Genomic DNA, 26,191 nt, shown 5'->3' on the forward strand with positions numbered 1-26,191 from the left:
ACGTATTAGATTATAATATTATTTTATGCCATGTTAGACCCCTAATTAAAGATGGTGAATTATTATGTAGTTTTAGTTGGCATTATTCTCCTGAATTAGAAGAAGCTGATAACTATTGCATTAGTTAAACTGATTTGCATTACATTAAACTGCTGACTTGTTGTGAATGAATGATATTGTTTTATGATGCATTATACTGCTGAGTTATAAGAAATACTGTTCGCAGAAAGTTATTGTCTTATTTGTCTGATTAGAAGAGAACAGAATATACTGGAGTTTTCTGCCCCATCTCAGCAGGAGCAGATAGACGGGGAGCCAAGGTCGTAGCTTAGGCGCTGTGTGAGAGAAAGCATGTGAATGTTTAGGCTTTTTATGATAAGGTGGAGGCACCAGAGGCTATAAGAGTTTGAGCAATGCTCCACCATTTTGAGATCTGAGGCTGTCTGCATCAGTGTCCATCTCCCACGCGTGTGATCATTAAAATCATCGTTTGACTCAACCCGACCGGACCAGTGTTGTTATTGTGGTTTTTCCTCTTGTCTCCATCCCCAATATTTTGAACCATAACATTTTGGGGGCTCGTCCTGTGGTATTGGGGTGGAATTTAAAAGTTTGGACGGTCCGAGGTTGTCGAACGGACAGGCACGAGCCAGTGGTCTTATGTGAGTGGGCATAAGCCGGCTTATCTAAAGGTAAGGCACTACCTGTTGAATTATTTCCAAAGTGTGCCAAATTGGATATGACTAAATTAAAGTCTACTCACTGAAATTACTGGTAGAGGGTCTGTTTTGATTTTGATGAGGATCCGTGTGTGTTATGCAGTTAAAGTCGGCTAAGAGTCTTTAATGAAGTTGAAAAAGGAATTGAAAGAAATGCTGGGTTCGAGTCCCAAGGAATTGAGTTAGAGTCTCAAGTAGTTTGATAGGGAATTGGTCATTTTGTTGGTTAGAGTCCAAATTGGTTATAGAGTGGACCTGAGTGGTCAGTTTGTGGGTTCGAGTCCCCATTGACCTCTAGGTGGCACTTGCCTTAGTCATACTCTTGTTTTAGGGCGTTGACTGGTGTTTGAAATTGTTATAAATTATTATAGAACGGCGGTTAGAGTCCGCTAAGAAGCGCATAGCCCGGAGGTTACGCTCCCTCCTGGCCGTGGACGCGCGGTCTTGACCTGTCGGCGAACAGGGTCAGTTCAGTTTGGCTTATCTGTGGGGTACAGGGCATCCTGAAATAAGCTAGGAGTTAGAGTCTCCTCACCGTTTGGAACGGTGTGATGTGCTTTTTTGAATACTGTTAAATTGAGTTAGGGACCTTAGGGATTAGGCCAGATAAAGTTAGAGTCTGATACTGGTTAATTGATTACAAAAAAGTTGGACTTTCTTCGGTTGGACCCGTTATGGTTAAATTTGTCGAAATTGTGTAGGTGCTCTTTAGAAATTAGGTCAGAAACTGTTCCAGAAGTAACAGATACTGTTTGATTGATTACAAAAAAGTTGGACTTTCTTCGGTTGGACCCGTTAACTTAAATTTGTCGAAATTGTTAGGCGCTGAATCTGTCAGGCCTGTCAGTGGTTGTAAATATAAGACGTCTTTGTAATATAAAATAAAAGAGTTTTGCCTGAGCTTTGTGTGACCCTGTGTGTGACGACAGCGCACTGCAGCGCTGCGAGCTATTTTTAGACTGTGTGTGAACATGCAAATGAGCTGTGGAGCGCACAGAGGACTTTTGTTGCTGTTTAGCGTGTTTTTGAGTTTTATAATTATGATTTGCAAATAATGATACATGCCTGTAATTAAAACGCTGATTTTGCTGATTATAATACTACAGATAAGGTTTTGAATGACTACGCTGAATGTTTGATGTTCGGCTGGGTTTTGATATAGAAGAGACAAATCGAGCATGATTAAGACCGGCACGTCAGCCGGCAGAGTAAGATTGTGAGGAAAATGATATTAAATAAATCTCTCAGTGTGTTGATACAGGTGGCTACGGGCCTGGACCAACTGCCCCCACAAGCACAGCGGCCGAAGCAAATTATAGTAATGGAAACCACACTCAGCAAGAATCAGCAGCTGTGGAAAAGACAGCAGCTAGCAGAGAATTAAAGGAGAAATTAAGAGAAGCTTTAACACATAAAATTGGGACCAACAGACTTGTGGAGGTTGGGAAGGCTTCCGGAGCATCACAACAAAAGGTGAAACAAAAACACACACAAGCAGAGTAATGTGAGAGAGAGGCACATGTTAGAGAAATGCCTTGTTTGAGGAAAAAACGTTAAATTAGCCCACCTACAAACGCACATACACGCAATGAAGAAACAGCTTACACTCATGAACACGTGAAGATTTTCCAGCAAGTTTAAAGCAGTGAAACTTAACATACACCCGCCGTTAAATAATAAAGTTTATCCACTACTAACAAATAAACTCTCTGGGTTGCAGGACAACAACTTAACTTCAAAAAAAAAAAAAGGCACTGGTCTGACCAACCAGTGATAACACGACAAATTTAGTGGTTAGAAAAGTCAAATTGTGACATGTTTTCTGCTGATTGATTAATACAAGTGATTACCAGATGAAAGAAAATTCCAATTTTTGTGCTTTTAAACACGATCTTAAGAATTTTAACATGTACCTGTGATGTCCTGTCAGCTTGGTGGGTCATGAGTGGATTATATGGTGAGAAAAAACAAAAAAAGGGGGAGAGAAGGCTGACACAGGGCCTGGTCCCGTTGTTTCTCCCCTCTCTGAATAACGCAGCCAAAATAACATCATTTTCCTGTTCATCTGTTTTTGTTTTGTTTTTGTTTTGTTTTTTCTCTTTATGCTTGATTACAGGCTGCTTTGTCGGCCCTGAAAGCCGAAGCTGACCCTGGACTCCTGCTCTCCCCCCTACCATCTTTGATGTGACCCTGACCAAATGCTAAAGCAGCTGGACCCACAACAACAACTTGAAAATGTCAACAGTGCTGCAGGAAAACGATCTCATGCAGCGGAGACGGAGAGCGTTAAATCCAAGGCCCGTTTCACTACACGGGGAGATTTCCGTCAGCGTCTCTTCTTTCTGAGAAGACTGAGAAAGGCCCGGCTCCCACCACCGATTCTGACCACCTTCTATAGAGGAACTATCGAGAGCATCCTGAGCAGCTGTATCACTGTCTGGTTCGGGAACAGCACCATGCCGGACAGACAAGCTCTACAGAGGGTTGTGCAATCAGCTGAGCGCACCATCCGCTCTGAGCACCCTGACCTGCACTCAATCTACAGCAGGCGGTGCTGGACCAAGACCAGGAAGATCGTGAAGGACCTCAGCCATCCCAACAACAGACTGTTCTCTCTGTTGCTGTGTACGTGACAAATAAACATCTGGATTTGGAAAACGAGGCATTCGCAAAGCCAACAGCATTGTGCCTGATCGGACACACCCCTCTCACACACTCTTCACACTCTTGCCATATGGAAAAAGACAGCTTCAGCTGACAGAGCTGTGATGAGACGCCCATTAAGCCCAGATGAAAAGTGAGGCCGAGCAAAACAATGCTGACCTTAACCACTCTGCATTAAAACTGTGCAGGACAGTGACGGACCAACAATGATCGTCGGGCAGCAAAAAGGGCGTGCCAGAGACAGGAGGAGTAACTGAGGTCAGGAGGCACCTCAGAATGGACAAAACACCAGGAGAAAATAAGCTGAAGGCACAGGTGTCGGGGCTCGGCCAGGAGCTGACCTCTGAGAAGAGCCGAACAGCAGAGCCGCAAAAGGCCGTGGAGCAAAGCAAGGAAAACATCGATGGACTTCAATCTGAAGTGGACGGAAAAGATTCTGAGGTTTCTGCCCTCAGTAAGAGCTCAAGGCATCAGAGCAGAAACTGACCATGGCACAGGAGGAGCTGGCTGATAATCGAACCCATCAGGCTTGGAGTCCCAGACACAGGACTTGGAATCAGGCCGGAGCTTGCTGGAGCAGTAGGTCGCCAAACCTGACGAAGAAGCTCCAACAGCAGGAGCAAGCCCTGAAGGAGCTACAGAAGAAAAAGGGTCAAGTTAAGGAGGAGTGGAACAGGGAGAAGTTGCAGGACACTGGAGAAAAGCACTGCCTCAATTGGGGCCAGAACCAGTATGGACAGAACTTTGAGCAGCAGCACCAACGGATGCAAACAGACTGAAAAGGAGGAGGGCAGGACCCCAGGGCATGCTTCAGGCCGTGGTTTACCCAGAACACCAGAACAGGAAAGTGATGAACACAAACACCCACACAAACACACACATCTACATGCACTGACTCAGAATGAAGAGAAACACACATATGAACATATGCACTCGTTGATTGAGTGAGAAATGACACACACACGTGCAAAAAAAAAAAAATCGAAATGCTGATTCAACTCACTGAGGAGTGATCCACACACACACATTTACAAGCTTGTGCAATAAAGAGTGATACACACACGCTGTTGCAATGAAGAATGCTTTACTAACAAATGCTGCACACAAACATCCAAATATGGAGTCGGTTACAACAACAAGAAGCCATTGATTGTTTATTGGTTAAATGCATTTCATGCCACACAGAGGGCATCTGTGTAGATTTAGGGGACAAGGTCTAAAGTAGTTTGGTTGTGAAAACAATGTCTGTGCGTGATGTCTGTTTATGGCTCAAGGCCTCCACTGAATTGTTTACTGTGCTTCACACAGCCTGATAAGGAGCAGTGGTACAGAGTGAAAATGATGAATTAACGGTGTGAGTTTTATTTCGGAGAGAATATGAAAAGGTTGTGTTGATTTGACTCAGTTGTTTAAGTTTCTGCCAAAGCAAAACATTTGTGTGCAACCAGTGTCCACTATTGAATTAAGTCAATCCAACATGTATTTGTCAGTGCAAAAAGGAGTTACGGTACCTGTATGCCTACACAATATAGTGTGTGAAGTTTTGGTTGATTTTTGGGTTTTGTTTGACACTAGGTTGATACTATCAGTGAGGTTTGGATTGTTCTCTTTCTCTAACATAGAGAAAGAGGGTTTGATCTTTGGACATGTTTGTAATGGGCCCCAGTATTTGTTATTATATGAGTGTTTTATTGGTTACGTTTGTTTTTGCTTTTGTTACAGTGCACTGAGATAAGAACATCAGAGAGGTGTGATCCACCGGTGGTGATATTTTGGTATCTTGTGAGTTCCTGATTTAACAAATCAGCTCTTTAATCCAGGCCTGAGAGATTGAACTTTAAAGCGCTATAAAATATTCTTACTGAAAACAGTCGCAAAGTATTTTTCTCCATGATTATAATGGGCTTGGGAGAAATTCACTTATATGGGACATTGATCACATGAGAAGTCCTGAGCCTAAAAGGATTGCAGCGAGTCGATCCAGTCCAAAAAAGAAAAAAAAACAAACAAGGAACTGTTTCCTTTAAAATGATGACGTCATCTTGCTGGTGATGGAGGCTCGAATAGGTTGCGCGTGAGACTCCATTATCAGCAATATCTGGTATGAATGTGTGTGGATGTATGCATGTGACTGGACTGTGACGGACTGACGACTAAAAGTTTTAACTGACTTGATATTGAGACAAAAACGGTACCGACTTTAGGATTATTGAATGTCCACAGACAATTCACCCAGCCTGTAAAAGAAGGGTGGATGTTTTGTTTTTGCAAGAACAGAAGGATGACAGAGACTAAAGAGCTGTAGCTTCACAGGAGTGTGAACTGCAGGCTTAACCCTTTGGTTGCTAATTTTGAGTTACTGATGTTTGCATTAAGAAAATTGTGTTTTAGTAGCTGTGTTTCGATTAATGTATCATATTATATGGTGGGGAATGTTAAATGCTAAAGTGAAGAAAAGGTTTGATTCCACTCATGACTGAACATGTTATTATTAACCATAGTGGGTCACTGTAAAGAGTCAATTAATTTTTATAGAGGTAAAAAAGAAAAAAAAAAACCCTCCACCGAGGTCTATGAATAACAGGGGAATGATAGACAGCCACACTCAAAATGGAGATATGTAATGATAAACACTGGTCCCCGTCTTTTGGGCGCTTTCTTGAAGTAGTCAACAATTTAAAAGTAAGATAAAATAACAGGGGCATGTGCTGAGGGGTGGTGCTGCACAAGAACAAGAGTAAAATAAAGAGAATATTGTTTTCAGTTTTGAGAAGTGCAAATTAAAATGTACCATTACACTAAGAGGATCAATATGAAGCTTGATATTTGTTCATTTTGAATGAAGTACATGACTGGTGACTGTTCTGTCCTGAGCTTTTGTTTTTACAGCACCCGCTTGATCACACCAACAGTTTCTCGCCACCGAAGAGGGGTACTTGCAAAAAATAGAGAATGGGGAGGAATATCATCAAAACTGGAAAAGGTAATCCCCAAAGGGGGTGATAACGCCATAACTTTCACTTATGGTCAAATTCTCAAAATTTGACCCCGAACTTGAAAAATTCTTCAAACATTTAGAGACAGAGTGGAGGTTTAGATCAACACATGTCACAAACCACATAAGGCTGGAGCATTTGAATCAAAAAGGTGAATTGATACGCAGCAAAATGTTGATCATATTGATTATGTTTATTCCAGGGTGCAGAGAAGATTATTATTATTAAAGACAACAAATGAAATAACGAAAACTAGAAGTGGAAAAATTTGCGTTAACGGTAATAAAATCAAAACAAAAAGGAAAACTAACTAAAACTGTACTGAATGTTCACAAAACTAACTAAAATTAACTAGATTTATAGCAAAATGTGTTTAGTTGCATTGATGTGTGCGTGCCCTGCAATAGTAAAGTCAAGGCAGTACGTTAGTCGAGTCGTCTGTGTTGCTGCTCCGTCCACGCGCAGAATCATGTCAGGAAAAGTCGGGAGAAAGCGCCAGAGTCCAATTTAGGATTACTTTGAATATGACTGTTTTTTAGATATAGCAAGAGTCTTGTAGTGGAGAGAGACACAATGTCCTCCTGAGACCCAGGGAAAGAAAAAAGGGAAAAGTATTTTCATTTTTTTCTTTTTCTTTTTTCTTTTTAAGATAAATCAAGTGCTGGGACGGTAAAATAAACACATTACAAAAACAAAATTGTTTTTAACTAATTTTATTTAAATTTTACAACATGTGCACTACAGTGCACAAGGGGAGTTCATTGATCACGAATGTGAAACTAACAACATTCAAGAGCTATTTAAGAAGATTACATGTTCCACTGAAATTTTTGTAAGCAGGATATTAAAACTTATTTATATAACAATATCATAAAAATGTAGATCAGGGATCAACTTAGAAGTCACTGACACTTCACTAGCTGTAAGCCATTGGTTCAGGAATAAGTGATTGCACTGGGCTTTCTATTTCACAAAAGTCAATTCATTTATGATATCTGAGGAAGTACTGTGATTTTTATTTTTATTTGGAGACACAAAGGAACATTTGGCACTTCCCACATCTCACATATGTTTTACTGTTGCACCCATTCTACAACTGAAATGCCTTGGACTGTTAACCATTTCAGGCAAGTGGAGTGAACCATATTTTGTCATGTTCTCCGTGAAACTAAATGAGCCTAATTCTTAAAGACCCCTCAAATCATTTACTAGATGTTTATTCTTTGAAAATTAATAAAAATCTGAGTTTAACAAAACATTTTAAATGTAAATATCAAGCTTACCTTTCTTTCTTCCATAAAATGTGCTTGTGGGCACGTCAGCCATTTTGAAAAGGTGGGAAAAACAATTGGCAAGGCCACACCCCCACACATGTGATATAATTTTAAAGGTACTGTTGTCCTCGCTAAGAAACATCAGGACTTAGAGGAGTGGCAAGTAGAGTATGAGAGCTACAAGCAAAAACTAAATGTGTACTACAGTGCGCAAAAATGAATTACTGGGCCATCAGGGGGTTATGAGGGACATTTATGACACGAAAAATCCCACAAACCTTAAAGTGCACTTGAAAAGCTCACACAAGAAGGTTAACCTAGCTTACCTTGAAGAGCTCCCCCACTCAACCCGCATCCCCCGAAAACAGCTAACCCCAGATAAGGCAGCGTGATGTATCCCGAGATAACAGGACTGGGACATCTAAATAAATGTGTGAAACAATCGCCTTCAAAAAGGTTATCAATTCACTTCAACCAAAATTAGGACCACTCGGTGCGGCAAGAGTTAATAGTTATTAGTCTCAACACCCAAGGATAACCAGAAGAGCATGATTGATATGATGGAACTGAGATTTTGTTACACTTAATTTTTGCAAAACACAACTAAAACTAAACTGAAACTAAGGATTTTCAGGAAAATAAAAACTAGACTAAACTAGCAAAGAATTGGTAAAAACTGATTCCAACTGGTAAAAAAAAATTGAAAATCTGGAGGCAAAACTAGAAAAAACATAGAAACTAATGAAAATTGCAAAATAGTTAAAACCCTGGGGCGGAGATTGGCAGATCTGACCAGGAAATGTTATAAGATGGATTGTCAGGACAGTCAGCGTTAAAGCCACTTTCAGTCCATACTAGGATGGCATTGGACATCTTCGGGGCGGAAGAGAGTTGGTGTGACCAAGGTGTGGTTTGGCTTGTTTTATGTATATTTGAGATCATATGGCTCTGGATGGACCAGTTACCAGGGCATGGAAGGAGGACAGACTCATTGACTGAGGAGAAGGAATTTCCTGGGATTGGAGATCCTCTGGGTGAGTGGTTGATTAAAAGCATGCATAAAATAGAAGTTATCTGTTGTTATTGATTGGTAATAGATTGATAATTGGCCACATTTACAGCTGTATTGACTTGTTGTGGACGTAGTCGACTTCAGGTTTAAGCACTCTAATTAACAGGTTGAAAATAGTGACATTAAAGGAAGAATATGCAGCGCCACCCTGTCAGACGCCAGTGATGGTGGAGCTCACTGATGAATCAGGTGAGCTGGATTCATGGCTGATTCAAAACTAAGATCCCCCTGCTGTGGTCAGGAAGGGGAGAACAGGGGGAAATAAAATTTAAAAGAGGCATTTATAAACGTTTAGGTGTCAAGTGAAACGGGACAAAAGGGGGTGTTTTACTGTTATTTTAATATCAGCATTATTATTGTATGAGAATCATGCAACAAGTATTGCATCGATGATCATTTATTGAAGCTTTTGACCTTATACTAACATCTGTGTTCCTGTGATGGTTATAACCTCTGATGAATCTTCTATTTACAGGTGTTAGGATAATGATATAATTTTTATTGCAGGTGTAACCATGATCATTTTTATACATATTGCAACTTGTTGCTCATTGTGGAGTTGTGCTCAAGTTAATAAGGGTTAAAAGCTACAGTCAGCGCGAATGTCTGACTGATCTATTGAGGGAAAAGGCTTCGAGCATAGAAGGCCGCACGCGCTTACAAAACACTGATATCATGTTATTTTTTGTGATCTTTTCTTCAATTATGTCTTTAAGTTTAGTTTAAATAGTGGCAGTTAATTAAACGACATTTATTAAAATATTAAATACCTGAGTCAGAACATTACACGCAGATCACCTTAACGATCTGGGAAACCTTGTAGCTGCCTAACCTTTTCTTTTAATGTTCTAGCTCCGTTGATTTGACACATGGGGATGTGTCAAAAAAAAAAAAGGGGGGGGAAGTTGAGCTTTAACATCAAACAAGGATTATTTGAACATTTTATAACTTCATTTGTGTCTTTAATACCTTAGGAATGGTAAAACTTAAGCTAATAGCGGCCCGAGAAGTTTCCGGTCTTTTGTAGAGAATCAGTAAGAAGCATAAATCATTATTTCCATGTGTAAGCATCAATCATTGAAATGAACTGAATAGCGTTTAGAAGATTTGTTAATTTCTTTGTCTTTTGTTAAAAAGAGTGGTTTCAATAATGTTCAGACACACCTTGCAAATGTGCTTATAACGAGTTGGCACTTGGTCTTTTGAAGGTCATAAGCTTCGTTCGGCGTGATGGTCCGGACTGATATATTGCAGGTATTGACTTTGAGTGCAGAGGGCTAAATGCAAACACGCTTACACACACATAGGATATGATTAGAATAAGTCCCTGGAACATTCTGAATGTTTTTAAACCAATTCTGAATCACTAGAAGGTCAGTAGATAACAACATTAGATTATTAGGGTTAGGAAGAGAGGTGTTTTGGTTTTCTGTCTCTTACAGAGAAAGGAACAGACACCAGACGAGGTCACAGATATACGAGGATCCTCCGCAGCAGAGACAGACACAGTGACTGCCAAGACACCAACTGGGTCCAAGGGTCATGGCGTTTGGGCTCCAGCTAGTCACCACAAAAGGATGGATCCCATAAACACAGCAATAACCATGAAGGGGTTGGCGGAAATCCGGGAACACCAGACCAACGAAGTTCGAGAGGCTCTTGGGCAAAAAGGGGGACACCTTCCTGTTCCCTTTTCTGGAGGATACACAGATCGTTGTTTGAAATCGGGGCAGAATAATCCCCTGATCTGTGCCACGACTGAAGGGTTGTCTAACCCCTGAGGTTGAAGAATGAAGAGCAGAGGATCACCCAACTGGACGACACTGGTAGCTGCAGCAATAACATAAAAGGCTAAAAGCTCCTTGGACAGAGGTTCTAGTCTGAGTACGTCTGGAGGGTATAAGGTAGCACCAAATAAAGCTGTGGGAGACCTGGGGAGTGTCATCTGTACCTGCTATTGTTGGAATAATAGTTTGTCTTGCATCTGAACTGCGCAAACATAGAGGTCATCCCACATATGGTTCGCCCCTCAGGGGGACAAAGGACCTCAGGAGTGAGAAGAGATGAACCCGGCCACACTGGATTATGGGGTGCTGGTGAGCTCATTATTCTAATGAGCTCATCAGGGGGAATTATTAGATTATAATATTATTTTATGCCATGTTAGACCCCTAATTAAAGATGGTGAATTATTATGTAGTTTTAGTTGGCATTATTCTCCTGAATTAGAAGAAGCTGATAACTATTGCATTAGTTAAACTGATTTGCATTACATTAAACTGCTGACTTGTTATGAATGAATGATATTGTTTTATGATGCATTATACTGCTGAGTTATAAGAAATACTGTTCGCAGAAAGTTATTGTCTTATTTGTCTGATTAGAAGAGAACAGAATATACTGGAGTTTTCTGCCCCATCTCAGCAGGAGCAGATAGACGGGGAGCCAAGGTCGTAGCTTAGGCGCTGTGTGAGAGAAAGCATGTGAATGTTTAGGCTTTTTATGATAAGGTGGAGGCACCAGAGGCTATAAGAGTTTGAGCAATGCTCCACCATTTTGAGATCTGAGGCTGTCTGCATCAGTGTCCATCTCCCACGCGTGTGTTCATTAAAATCATCGTTTGACTCAACCCGACCGGACCAGTGTTGTTATTGTGGTTTTTCCTCTTGTCTCCATCCCCAATATTTTGAACCATAACACACGCTATTTTAGTTTAAAATGCTTATAATGTTATGATAAATGGTAGTTTTGTTGTTACTTTTACAATATTATCCATCCTTCAGTTTCAGCGAACATGACAGTTAGCAGTGTAATAATTCCTCTGTGATAAAGAAAAATTAGCTTGTTTTCTTTTTGTGTGGGAGCTCGCACAGTGTTTCAACTTTACAGCCTTTTAATATGAAAGTCCTGTCAGTACACTTCCTTTTTACATCATTTCACACTTGCCCCGTGAAGGGCAACAGTCTGACGTCTGCTTAGCCAGGAAAGCTTCAGCTTGTTTCTTTCCGCACATCTTCCTCTTCACTGTCGGTGGCTCACAGACATGTTAACAAGCATGGACGTATCAAAAGTTTGCTTGATTTTGCTGTTACCACTAGCTGTGTCCCATGATGCTGAAGGTAATACAAGGAAACTATTTTCATTATGCATTATTAATATTTTTAAATTTATAACCTCCTTGCTTTTAGTTTAAACTAAACACATTATTATGGGATTAAAAAGATGGTTTAACATTCACAAAATATAGAAACTAAAGTCCTCTCTGACACAGGCTGAATCTTGTATTTACCGTATTTTGCTGTCCCTGTTTACAGAGACTGTTGTGAAGACAGTCAGGAGAGAACACGATGTCACTCGGATTTGCAACAAGGAAAGTCAGACTACTATTGTTTTGATTATCTGTAAGATCAAAAGACAGAGGGACACAGGAGGAGAGTGTCATCTGCTGTATCGACACGGAGAGAACGTTACTCATGAATGTGACCCCAGGTTCTCAATAACAAAAGAAAATCAGACTGCCTTTCTGGAGCTGACCAGTTTAACACCAGCTGATAGTGGGAACTTCACCTGTGAGTGTACAAACACTGAAGGGACATATATTGTCCATATCAGTGTCACTGTGGAAGGTAAATGCATTTTGGTTTCTTTATCTGACACAGTTATTCAGCACTGTGTCAGCATTGTATTGACCTGCTTATGTGTTTTTTATTCTTGTAATTTGTTCATTTCTTTTCTTCTTATTTTCACTTACAGCAGTTTAAATACTCTCACTGACTCATTTATCAGGTACATCTTTGAACCGAGTTGGACCACCTTCAGCCATCAAACATGTCTTCATTTTTTGTGGCACAACAAGGCGCTAAAAACATTCCTCAAAGATTCTCAAGACATATTGAAATTACATCATCACACAGTTGCTGCAGATTCGTCAGCTGCTCTTACTTGAAGCAAACTTTCCGTTCCACCACATCCCAAAGGTGCTCTGCTGGATTGAGATCTGGTGACTGCGCAGGCCGTACATGATTTGAGCGCCGTGACATGGTGTGGTATCCTGCTGGAAGCAGCCATCAGACGATGGGTATTTTTTGGGCATAAAGACATGAATGTGGTCAGCAACAACCTTCAGGCAGGCTGTGGTGTTTAAATGATGCTCAGTGGTTACTACAGGGTCCAAAGTTTGCAAAGAAAATCCCCCACAGAGCATTACACCACCAGCAGTCTGAACTGTTAGAAATCAACTCATCGGGCAAGGCATCGTTTTTTTAGTCTTCTGTTGTCCAGACTTGCAAACTGTAGCCTCAGCTTGCTGTTGTTAGAGGACAGCAGTGATATCCAGTGTGGTCCGCTCTGCCTCAAGGTTTGATGTGTAAACAGCATTTTTACCCAGAGAATCACAGCTCACTGGATATTTTCTATTTTTCAGACCATTGTCTGTGAACAGAGATGATTGTGTGGGAAAATCCCAGCAGATCAGCAGTTTGTGAAGCACTGGGACCAGTAACATGTGCCATGTTGCTCTGTTTGAGCATTGATTTGCTGACATTTTATTATTTTATTAACCTTTATTTAACCAGGAAGATGAAGCTGACATGTGATTGACAAATGAAATGAACACTGAAATATTTGTGTTACACCCTGAACAAGTATACCTCATAAAGTGGCCAGTGAATGTATATAAGCAGTTGGACCAATTTCAGTTCATAGTAATATTCAGAAAAGATGCAAAAGAAGAAGAAGAAGACAAAAGAAAAGAGTACAGTGACAATATTTAAAGCTCTGTGGTTATAAAACTGGGGTTTCATTACTTCACTCAGAGTTTCAGTAGACGTAAACTGTGTTTGATTTGTGTTTTGATTTCCAGGGAATGAAAGTAAATGATTTTACTGACAAATGCATCTTTTCAATGATTTAGACACAAACGAGGCCCACACTTCAGCAGACAAATCTTTTTCCGTTTATCTGCCCGGTGTTGTGATCATCTTTATAACTGGAGTTATCGTGGGATTTATCTACTGGAGGAAAAGTAATGGGTGAGACTATTTTTGCTGTAGTAATTCAAAGATGATATAGATGTAGTGTCATGGTCCTGGGCCATGTGGGCCCAGTATTCTTAGTTCTTTGTATTTTTGTATTTCGTTCCTTATTTTAGGCCATGTTTTCTGAGTTGCCCTCTTGTGTTGTTCCCTTAGTGTTTTCCATTCGTGGCTTTTGCCCCCTGTGTGCCCCTCTGTGTATCTGTGAGCCCTCGTCTCTCCTTATGTTTTATTCCATGTTTCCCCAGCCCACTATGCCCGTGCTCTCTCTCTCTCCTCCTGTTTGCACCTCTGTGTACTTCCTGTTTTACTTTGACAGTCTCCCGTCAGTGTTGTTTACTCCTGCCATGTCTTGTTATGTTTATCTGTGTCAGCTGTGTTCCCATGTGTGGCCACTTCCCCTGATCATCCCTCTTGTGTATTTAGTCTCTGTGTTTCATGTAGTCTGTGTCGCGTCGTCTGTGTTATCTCCCCTACCCCTTGTCATAGTTCCCCAGCCTCAACTAGTCCTAGTTTGTACCTTGTTTAGCCATAGTTTTCCCAGTCTATGTTCAGGTTTTCCCTCAGTTCCTTTGCTGCCTTGTTCCTTATGTTTTCGGCCCTAAATAAAGGCTCGCCTTCTGTTAAGTCCGGTTTTGTGTCCTCACCTCTGTTTGCTCTTGGGTCCTCCACTCACTCCACACGGTCTGCCCCGGCGGTCCGTGACATGTAGAGAAAGTAAAAGGAAACATCACATTTCAATAAATGAGAATTCGCTGTATGTTAAACATCATGTCTAGAATGAACACTTTTTATCCTTCCAAAAATAATTATCATTATTAAGAGAGAAGATAATATAAATGTAGATGTTCTTACTTGATTTTTCTCTGTTTGAATGTGAATAGTGTTACACTAATGCTGACATCCTTTCTTATCAACGTGGCTGCTTAAGGTCAGGAACATCTGGAGTGTCTGTACCTGAAAATCCCAACGGTTTGGTGAGCAATTTATTGCTACGATCTACAGCAGCTAGTTAAAAGTTTGCCAGTAAACATAAAACATGTACATTTATGTTTTAGGATGTTAACTACTTATATAGATAATTACAGATTAGTGTTATAATACTATTAGTGCCAACTTCAGTGTCCTTTATTTTGTGAAGAAGCTCTTACAGAAATGAGCAGAAACATTAAATAATCCAGGCAACAGATGGAGAGATTTAAAGATCAATAGAGTGTGTGGGTAGACCGGGTTGAACTTGATTAATACCTAAAATATTTCACTTTTCTAAAGGATGACGATGAGCCAGATCAGCCCTATACAAACCTTCAGCAGCCATCGAGTGATTCCTACCAGACTCTCATCTCAGTGAACCATCAACACGACAACAAGACACGCTCAGCAAGAAGCACAGGAACTGTGGGAGTGGATAATAAAGCTCTATGAAACATTTTAAAGTATATAAAACTTTAGGTGACATACTAATATAATAATATTCATATATTATAATAAACGTCCATCTTTTCACACTGGATAGTTGTTTCCCAGTAATGGAGACCATTCAGTCATAATACTCCAACTCAGGCTCTCAGATTTAATACAATACAAACACAATAAACTGTGGCAAACATGACTCTTTGTATCAGACTAGTTTTGTTTTTGAACAAACATCTCATCATAATTTGAACACAATGTCCATCCAGATAAACAGAGAGATCAGTCTGGCTTAAACAATGTTGGTGGTTTACCTTCTACTGTCCTTCCACTTTTATGCACTTCTATTTTAGACATAGTAAAAGTTTCAGTGTAGACACAAGAGGTGAAATAAGGAGGGTGCAAGTCTTCCTGCTTTCACTATAGTCTACCTCACACTGTCAACCACAGTTACTTCCTCACCAGCATGACTGCACAGAAACTCTGCTTTCTCCTGCTTCTGCTTGTGGTTTTTAGCAGTGAAGGTAAATATATATAATTAAAAAAGAAAAGCTGTAAAGCCAGGTGTTTAAGAAGAAAGCTTTAGTTAGGTTAGTGAAATAATATATGTGATTGATTTTCCCACAACAACAAATATATAGAAACTATAATCCCGATTTTGTTTCATTTTAACTGGAACAATTTATAGAGACTCTTGTGAAGACAATTGGAAAGAAACCCGATTCCACTCAAATATGCAGCAAAACAACTCTGAATATTACTGTGATGATACTGTGTGAGATCAGCACAGAGAGGAGCCGAGGAGAACAGTGTCGTCTGCTCTATCGTTACGACCGAGGCTTTATTCATGGCTGTGACTCCAGGTTCACACTGATCAAAGAAAATGAGACTGTGTTTCTCCACCTGCTCAACTTAACATCTGAAGACAGTGGGAACTACACCTGTGAGTGTGGATTTCGTGGTGGATTGTATGTTCTCCATCTCAGTGTGACTGTGAGAGGTAAAAACATTTTCTATTTATACCCACACCGCAGATTCAAGGTGGATGTTTGGAACTGCGTTAACACTTTCTTTTCTGTCATACATGGTTTGAGGTCGTCATTCCCGCCTGCAGCGGATTAATGAAAGGTTTCAGTCAGGAGATGAACATCTGGAATGTTTTTAAGCTGTTCTTCTGGCTAATTTGTTTAAATTTCATTATAAAACTGCTCCAATCACAACTTTGTTGTTATTTCATCAGTGAAATGTTTGAATGATGCAATTGTAACTCTAATGTAATGAAAAGATAAACATGTTTTCCACTTTAATATAACAGGTTAATGCAAATTTTGTGACTTTTCATGTTTTCAAAATGAAGTTTTTTTGTGTGTGTGGCAACATTCAACAGACGATGGAGATTCTTCTGGCATGAAGTTCATGGCTACAGTTCCCATCATTTCTGCTGCTGCTTCACTCATCAGTGTGGCTGTGATAACCTGTGGTTACAGCCTGAGGAGAAATCCTCGCAGGTGAAAACTTTTACTGACGCACTTAAACTCATGAAATGACCCTTTGAAATCACTTGAGCACATTACTGCATACAGCAGCCACTGTGGTGTTCAAAGTATCTCATAGGTTCTTTTCAAACACCACACATTAGTTGTAGACATAGCTGGTCTTGTTTTTGAGGTATTTTTCACCCCATGACCTCTGATGTTTTTATCCTAACAGAGAAAACAGATCAGGTCTAACTAACTTAACAGGATCTGAAACTCGCCAGATGTTTGTGAGTTTTCCATAGTTCTGTTTTACACTTAATTGTGCCGAGGCTGCAGTGCATTATGTCTGTGTTTTAAGCTGCACTTTAATTAAATGTAAATGACAGTGTAAATTGTTGTTTAGGACAAAGAGGACCGCTACATGAGCCTTCATCGGCAAAACATCGATGTCTACCAAACTATCTCCTCCGGTCGCCTTCATCATGATGCTGAGGCCGCTGCATGTCACAGTCATGTACAATAATAATCAGAGATGGAGTTTTTACCCTGACTACGTGATCTATAAAACTATGATGCTAGACATGCTATCTATAAAAGACACTGACATTTTAACTTGCCAGCATCATGTGTACTGTTATTTTGTTTTGCATTGAAAAAAGAGAAAAATATTAACGTCCAGTAAAACTTGTAATGATGTTGTGAATGAATTGCCTTAATTCATGGCTTTTAACACCATTTAATTTCTGTTTTTTATCTGGTTTGAACGTTGAAAATCCTGCCACTTGGCTCTGTGGCCTCTGCGACCATCATGGTTTTTGCTATACTGGTCCACTTGATAGTCATATTTTATTAGAATTTGATTCTGATTTTACTTTATTTTGAGTCATTAGAATCAGAACGGGGGTCAGGAAAGAAGAAAAAAGATAAGCTGGGGAGAAAGTTAACAGAAGAAGAGGGAAAAATAGAGAAGAAGAGAAATAGATGGAGAGGAAGAGAGAAAAAATACTGAAAATCTATTTCATCATCTGCTGAAAAACACAAGGAAAAACCAACACAGTGGGGAACCCACAGCAACAACCAATAATATGCAGTAACTAGGCTAGTGAATTGTCCCACAAGGAGCAACAGGACAATTGACCTACTATATGCTAATGTGAGAGATGCATACAGAGCCACCCCCCTCCCCCCACTAGGGAAGTCAGACCACAACCTGGTTTACCTACAGCCACAATACACACCCCTCGTCCAAAGGCAGCCGGTCACAACGCGCTCCATCCGGAGATGGACCCCAGAAAAGGAGGATGCTCTGAGGGACTGTTATGACACCACAGACTGGGATGTGCTCCTGAGCCCACATGGTGAGGACATAGAGGGGGCGACACACTGTCTTACAGACTACCTCAACTTTTGTGTGGACACGGTCGCCCCTGCTAAGACGGTACGGTGTTATCCTAATAACAAACCGTGGGTAACACAGGAAGTCAAAGCTGTCCTCAACATGAAGAAGAAGGCTTTTTTAATATTTTGTAATAATTTATTTGTAATAATTTATTCTGTTTCAGGAGTGTTTTTATGCATCTGTATTATATTATACAAACACATTAAAAGTGAATCTCTGTCCAAAATATGCACTCAGTTTACTTCTTACTCACTATGAGCATCATTCATTATTCTCCTCCAGTAATTAAGGTTAGGATATGTATTTTTTTTATTCCAATCCATTCTTCTTTGGCAGCATTTAAATAACCTTGATCAGAATTGATGGTTTTGTTACAGACTTTTCAAAAAAGTGTTTTGCTTTTCTTTCACAAATGTGGGATTAAATTGTTAAAAAGTACAAAACAGTGATGGCATGTTTTGTGACGAGGACCCAGGCACAGAGAGACTTGATGGATTTAATAATCTTTTGATTTAATAAAGAAATTTGCAGACTTGCACAGAGACGGTAAAATTATGATGACTGATAAAAGGAGGCGAAGACAACAGACGATGAGGACAGGGAGGATGCAGGGACCGACAGAGACGGGGAAGAAGTCTCATTGTGACGAGTAAAGTGTATCTTGGCTGGCTGGGCAGCTCTCTGGGTGCTCAGCCCCCCGAAGCTCTGATCCTAGAATCCTCCCTGAATTGTGTTAATACAGTATGTCAACATGAAAGCATAACTGTACAGGGTGGGCCAGTTATATGGATACACCGTAATAACATAGGAATGGTTGGTGATGTTAAAGTCCTGTTTGTGGCACATTAGTATATGTGAGGGGCAAACTCCTCAAGTTCGGTGGTGACCATGGTGGCCATTTAGAAGTCGGCCATCTGATGCCAAAAGATACCAAACAAGGCAAAGTAAATAATTTTTAAAGGTAAATGTAGAGGAAACATCAAAAGTTGTCACGGCTGGGGCAGCAGTCGTGTGGTGGAGTGAATGAGGACCAAGATGCAGACGGCGGTGGAGATGCGAGTGGAGATTTATTTACAGTGAAAATAACAAAGGTGAGGGAAGAAGCGAACATCAACCTAAACTGGGACAAACTAACAGACAAAGCAGAAAACATGAGGGCAGCAGGGAAACACAGAGATGACACGAAGAAGGCAGAGAGACGTGGAGACACACCGATGGACACGGAGACTTTTCACCTGTTCCTTTTGTTTGAAGTGGCCGAACTTGGCCACAGTAGGACGTGGTCTCCTGGTCGCAGCCCGCATGGGGCCGATGCGATGCACTCTATCAAAGGCGATGATCTTCACCGTGTCCTCCAGCAGCTTCAGGTGGGTTTTGATGAAGGTTTTGCACTCTGAGCCTTCTTCATCACAAGATCCTGGAAGCACTGATCAATGTAATCTTGGAGAGCCTCTAAACTCTCCCCGTTGTTCTCCAGGGTGTTGGAGATGATTTAGACAAATATTGTTAGTTAGAAGACTATTGATAAGTGTATTTGGTAATACTGAAGCTTAAAGGAATTTGTTCAATTCTAAACTACCATTCACTTTAATTTTCCGCCAAAATCTCCGGCGTCTGACGTCAGTTACAACATGAGTCGCTTACCTCTGTCACTCTGAAGTCACATTGAGTTTTCCTCACTGACTGTTTTAGACAGGATTGTGGGAGCAACACAAAAAGCAGCTTCAGCTGGAAACACACAGTTTAGTGTCTTTGCTGCTCGCTTTAAGTCACAATAAACAGGAAACTCATTGTGTCTCATGTCAGAATCACTCATATACAGGACAGGAAGAGGCGGAGCTTATTTCCTGCAGGGAGAGGTTAGCAGTCTGTGTCTTTCTCATTTCTGACTCCTAAAGAGCTGAAAAACACAGGCTGTTATTGGCTGGCTGACACTGGGATTAATGTCCTTGAAGCCAGCAGTCTTTAATGTCCAGGTTCAGAACGGGCAGGTGAAAAACAGTCCTTTATGTCCTCTGATGTTCAATAAACTGTCCTGATTACTGAGGGAGCAGAGAAAGTGTCTCCATCACTCACCACAGCTGGATGCTCTGAAATCCTGGAATCCAGCTGTGGAGAGGAGCGCCGGCGGCGTGGACGCAGTTTAGTAATCAGGGAACGGGAGACAGGAGGGAAACACAGCTGGGACCAATTACACACACGAGACAGGAAACAGTAACACAGGACTGTCAAAGTAAAACAGGAAATATAACACAGAGTCCAAAGTAAGGAGACGTGGGACACAGTGAAGACACAGAAACAGAAACCAGAACTATAATCACAAAACAAACTCAGAAACATAAAGAGTGAATCAGCTGATTCAGTGTTTGTGACAAAAACATGGATCCTGGTTAATAACTTTTATTTGTTTGTTTCTGTATTATTTTGTGTATCGTTCTTATGAGCTGTTGTTTTGTCAGTGAAATATTATTTCATTGTTTTAAGCTTTTTGTTGACTTTGAAGTGCTTAAGTTGATATTTTTGAACATTTAATTTGTTCGATTATTGTCGAGTCGATAAAACTGTCAAACGCACAGCTGCTTCCAGCACGGCCGGAGGAGAGGTGGCCGAGCAGACGCACAACACACACAGCTCACAGGTTTGCATTTCTAGATATTGCAGATGTTGCAGAAATTGAGAGTAAAGAACTCAGAGATCCAGCGCTGTCTCCTGCCCCTTATTTATACACCACAACACAATGACAGGCGTAACTCACACAAACGGGTAACATGAGGCTCAGATGCTTTGGACGTGTTCACATATACTGGACACAGAATGATGAAGATGGAGCTGCAGGAAGGAGGAAAAGAGGAAAAACACAGAAAAGATTCACAGATGTGGTGAAAAAGGACACGACAGCTTCTGTTTGTTAGTTTGGTTTTTCTTTATTTGGTAAAGATTCAGAAATAAAGAGAAGATCACATGTTTGAATATTATATTAACGTTCTGTAATTACAACAAGTTGTAAAATCTTTCCAGAGTGAGACAGAGACTGTGCAGAGACTGTAGAAGGACAGAGCAGCAGCAGAGCAGTCCAGATACACTGATGATCCTCTGTCAGATCCAGAGGGACACACAGGGCTGATGCTGGACTCTACATTGTGTCTGACAGTGGAGCTGTTCTCAGAGCAGTTCACTCTGCAGCACTGACAGTCATCTGCACTTCATTCCTCTGTCAGTCACTGCTGGATGAAGCTCTCCTCTCCACCTCCCAGTAACATGGCCCAGTCAGAGCGTCTCTACTAGAGATGGCACGATACCACTTTTTTATGTCCGATACCGATATTATAAATTTGGATATCTGCCGATACCGATATGAATCCAATATAGTGTTTTTTAATCAACAAAACTGTTTTTTAAATATCTTGCTGCATTTTGCAAGTCTGCAAGTTCATACTCAAGTTTAAAACAACAACTACACTAAAGCTATTCTGTTATACCTGTATACATAAAAAATATTTCATAGTTCAGCAATACTGATCAATCTAATAAACATAAACCTACACCATCCTCCCTATTCTGGTATTTTAAAGAGTACTTAGCGTAAATATTAAGCAACCTAACTAATAGGGTTCCAACTCCCAGCAACAACAAAAATAAATAAATAAAAAATAGGGAACCACCCCTCACGCGCCACCTCATGATGCTTAATCGACGTAATCAACCTTAATTTGATGCAGTGTGAAAAAAAAATGCACAGAAATCAATTCTTTTTCAAGAAATATTAAATAGATTCAACATCTTTCTTCAACAAAATTGCAGACTGCACAGATGGTACCTTCCCAAAGGAAAAAGTACTATAGCTTACTAGGGTATATATATTAGACTTAATAGTCACTATATACAGTAATGGACTTCTATTTATTTTGCATCAAATTAAAACTTTGGGTGTCAGATAATTATTTATTAAAAGCTAGACATTTTAAATGAGAATAAGAAAGAAAAGTATGTCTTTGTGCCCCCTTTTCCCTGTTCATGCCCTATCGGCCCCCCTGGCTAAACTTTGCTAGATCCGCCCCTGCACAGTTACCAGCCGTCAGCTGCATAGAAAAAGGATCCTGGTGTAGAAAGTAATATTAAATAAATTCCAACAACAGCTTATCAAGCTTTAATGGGCTGCTGTTGTTCAGCCGCTGGTTTGCTCTTTCTGGCGCAAAGTGGACCAAAAACAAACAAGAGACACGGACTCGCGACAGAAAAGCCGATCAGCTGATCATTTAAGCAGTTTCATGATTGAAGTAGCAGCGAGAGCGAGAGGCAGTCGCTCGTTAAGCTTAACGTGGGAATGCTTTACAAACATTCAGAGATGGACTTACACACCTGCTTTACTTCTCTCGGGGATAACTTTGTCGGAGATGAAATGTCGGGTTGCTAGCGAAGCTCCAAATGCTATCCAGACCACCGACAGGTCCCGCATGCCACAGCTGCTCTATCACGTGATGCATACTGCTCCGAGTGCTAACGTTCTGAGGCGAGTTACGGCGTGTTGCAAGTTTTGTGAGGTGCTTTCATGATATTTAATGGATCGGATTACATTTTTTATTTTTCTCCGATATCCGATCCAGTAATTTAGGTCAGTATCGGACCGATACCGATACGTAATATCGGATCGGTCCATCTCTAGTTTCTACACACAAGCTGCTGCTGCTTCAACCTCTCTGGATCATCAGGACACAGCTGCTCCTCTCTCAGCACACACACTGTCCTGTTTACCATCATGGTTGCCACCTGCAGAGAGAAGGAGGAAGAGCAGAGGAGATAAACGAGTGTTTCCAGAGACTCTTCATCAGCTGTCAGTCAGTGATGCAGCACATCCAGTATAAAGAGCAGCAGGGACGTCAGTGCTGGGACTGTACTAGGACTCATTGTTGCTTCACTTTTTCTAATCTTTGGATTTTTATTGAAGTTGCTGAAAATGTTTTTCCCTCCTAGTTTGAGTTTGGACTTTCATTCATTAGAAGAACCTTGGTGTGTCCACTCTGAGCTCTGTAGGAACCCCAACAACAAGCCCAACAATCCAGATGGACGGTTCCAGCTGTTAACTGGAGGAATTCCATCCAAACATCTGCTCTCACTAAATTCTTCCTCACCTACAGACTGTGTTCTTCACTGCTTTAAACTTGGAAATCAATGCAGTCATTGGTCTGCGTGCTGCTTTGTTCAGAGAGCTGATTGGCTGTTGACAGTGTTTGATCAGAGCGTGTCAGCCGTTACTATGGTGACCATAAAGGTGAGAAACAGGAAGTGTTTGTGTCCAATCCTGAAGCCTGTCACCGTTCTCCTCTCACAGCTTCACTGAGAAGCTGCAGCTTTACAGGAAACACTGGATCTTTGTTTCATACTGACTGTGTTTAGTACAATACTGCTGACAGCACCACCCACTCACTCCATCACTCTACTTACTCCAGAGTCTCCAGTCTGTAGTCTGGACTCTTCTTAAGATCAGACAGCTGCTTCACATCTGGATCCTTCAGGTTGTTGTAGTACAGGTACAGCTGTCTCAGATGGGAGGGGTTGGACTTCAGTGCTGCTGCCAGATAATCACAGCTGATCTCTGACAAACCACAGTCCATCAATCTGTATAAAGAATGAAAGATGTAAGTTTATTAGACAAAGTGCTTGAAATCATTCAGTGTTTCATCATCTGTTCAGAGCTGAAGAAGGTTCAGAATGTAGAAGTTTAGAAAATGGAAACTCCAAACAGCTGAAGCCAACAGGAAGCAGCTTCAAACAGGAAACTGTGCAGAGTTTCAGACTATATGTCCTGATGCAGCCAGTTGGATTTTGGAGATTTGAATCTCTGTTCTGTGACTAAGTCCTTGAATCATTTCTTCCAGTTGGTCCAACAAGACAGACTAAGTATTGGACATGTGTTGTGGCTCCATCAGGGGAGCTTCTAAATGTGACGTGATGGCCCCTCTGGGTCTGTCAGGTCACAGCACTGAAGAGAGCTCAAACTGGGCACACAGCTGTTCCAGTCTGGACCAAAGACTCTATACTGGGACTGAGGGACTGCTTTGACTGCACCCACTGGGACTTTTTAAAGGCTCATGTTCTCACTTAGATCATCGATTTCTACTGACATTTCTTTCTGGGAAAAATGGGGATTACTTTGGAAACAGGAAGTATTTTCCCCAATAAGCAGCCCTGGATTAGTAAATCACTCCAACATGTTCTCAGGCAGAAGAAGCTGTCTTGTTATGAGGGAGAGAAGAAAAAGATTGAGGCACAGAAACCTGTTGAAAGAGAGATAAAGCAGCTAAAATCAGGTGTAAAAGTAAAGCAGAGGATGAGCTGAATAAAGGACACTCAAGGCTGGCTTGGAAAGGAATGAAGTCCATGGTGGGGATGCAGGACAAGGAGCAAAGATGAATGTGATGCTGAATCAGCAGAAGACTTGGACTCATTTGATTCCAGCTTTGATATCATTGATTTCAATGAAGAGCTTTGTGATTGTAGCAAAGGGCTGGTAGCTCTGAGAGTCCCACTGATGAGGTGTTTGTGTGGAAATCTCTTAGTGGGACCAAAGAGAGAAAAAGCCCTGGTCCTGATGCTGTGGGAGGGAAATGATTGAAGTGTGCTGTGAGGAACTGACTGGGAGATTTTCACACATTTTCCAGTCCTCCTTGGAACAACAGGAAGTTCCCAGCATATGGAAACAAAGGTTAAGTGTCCTATGGCACTCAGTGATGATGGTGCTGTGGCCCCACCACCTCCACCTCTTTGTAAAGGAACTAACTGTAATCTGAAGCTTCAAATGGAACTAAGACTTCCTCCACTAGGTGGCAGTGTCTGATGAGAAAGTGTTAGTGGAGCTGGCCTGGAGTCAGAAACAGGAAGATGCAGGATTTGGGCTGAAATGGGCAAAAGTGGTTAGCACTAGTGCCTTAGAGCAAGAAGGTTGTAGGTTGAAGCTTGTTGGTCAGCTGGGCCTTTCTGTGGAGGTTGGATGTTCTCCCACAGTCCAATGAAATGCTGCTTAGGTTCATTGGTGCTTCTACATTGGCTGTAGGTGTGGATGTGAGGGAGTGCTTCTCTGTCTCTCTCTGTTGGCCCTGTGATGGACTGCTCACCTGTGCAGGTGGACCACGCCTCTTGCCCTATGACAGCTAGGGCACAGGCTGCAGCCCTGTGAGCCTAAGCTGAATAAACAGTTAGCAAAAATGATCCATAGATGGCCTGAAATCCCCCAGTTAGCAGTTTGGTAGATAGCTATGACATGCTAATCCCATCCAGCAGCTGTATTCTACCTGTAAGCTGATCCCTGCTGAGCCAAAGCACTTTTTCATATACAAATTACAACCTTTAATAGAAACCTATTGGTCAGCATCTTATTAGCCTGCTGTTAGCTTCATTCCACAGAAAACTGAGAGAAACTAACAGAGTTGATAAAGAATAAAGAGAAATGTGCTGATTTAAAGCCTTTGAAGTGCTTCAGATGATCTCTGTCCACTTCTGTCCACTCATTCATTCATGTAAGCTTTCTAATGCAGCTTTGATCTTCACAGTCTGCTTGATGAAACTCATTCTAACCCTGAATGTCAGAGTGTTCCTCCTTCTCTTTCCCATCATTCATGCTGGCAGTGGAGGAGATTTGGATGTTGGACTGTGTTTTGGATGATGTGTGTATGTTTGTGTTGGACTGCTGTCTGTAAAGCAAACGCACATTTTGCTTTGGATTTCAGTGTCAGACAGACTTTAAGGTGCAATGAAGAGTTTGAGAGTTTCACAGTGAATTTTCCAGTGGAGGATTTTTCTTCTTCTTTGAAGGTTTGAAATGTGAACATTGTTCTGCTGCAGTCAATGGACTAAACCAGAGAAGAAGAAAACAGACTTTACCATGAAGATCCTCAGTGTGGATCAGTATAATATCAGCCTGATGTCTGCAGTTTAGTGTCAGCACAACTTTCACATCATATTCATCTCAGCACAACTAAAACATGCTGACTGACCTCAGAGTTTCAAGTTTACATCCTGGACTCTCCAGGAAACCACACAGATGCTTCACTCCTGGATCCTTCAGGTTGTAGTTGGAGCTCAGCTCCAGCTCTCTCAGATGGGAGGGGTTGGACTTCAGTGCTGCTGCCAGATAATCACAGCTGAT

The 26,191-nt window shown here is 41.1% G+C and overlaps 1 protein-coding gene across 2 annotated transcripts in view; it reads right to left on the reverse strand.

Moving 5' to 3' along the window:
• The window catches only part of LOC308394300 (NACHT, LRR and PYD domains-containing protein 12-like), a 168,294-nt gene that overhangs the window by 58,925 nt on the left and 83,178 nt on the right, over positions 1 to 26,191 (reverse strand). The window contains exons 7-8 of one of the 2 annotated variants that reach the window (XM_080878553.1): positions 23,491 to 23,664; positions 22,324 to 22,815 (exon numbers count right to left, since the gene is read on the reverse strand). In XM_080878553.1, the coding sequence (XP_080734679.1) occupies positions 22,803 to 22,815; positions 23,491 to 23,664 (187 nt within the window). In that variant the 3' untranslated portion in view covers positions 22,324 to 22,802. Of the gene's footprint in view, positions 1 to 22,323; positions 22,816 to 23,490; positions 23,665 to 26,191 lie in introns of those variants that run through there. The other variant, XM_080878555.1, reaches the window with a different exon arrangement.

The sequence above is a fragment of the Rhamphochromis sp. 'chilingali' genome (genome assembly GCF_963969265.1).
Source record: "Rhamphochromis sp. 'chilingali' genome assembly, chromosome: 3".
Classification (NCBI taxonomy): domain Eukaryota; kingdom Metazoa; phylum Chordata; class Actinopteri; order Cichliformes; family Cichlidae; genus Rhamphochromis; species Rhamphochromis sp. 'chilingali'.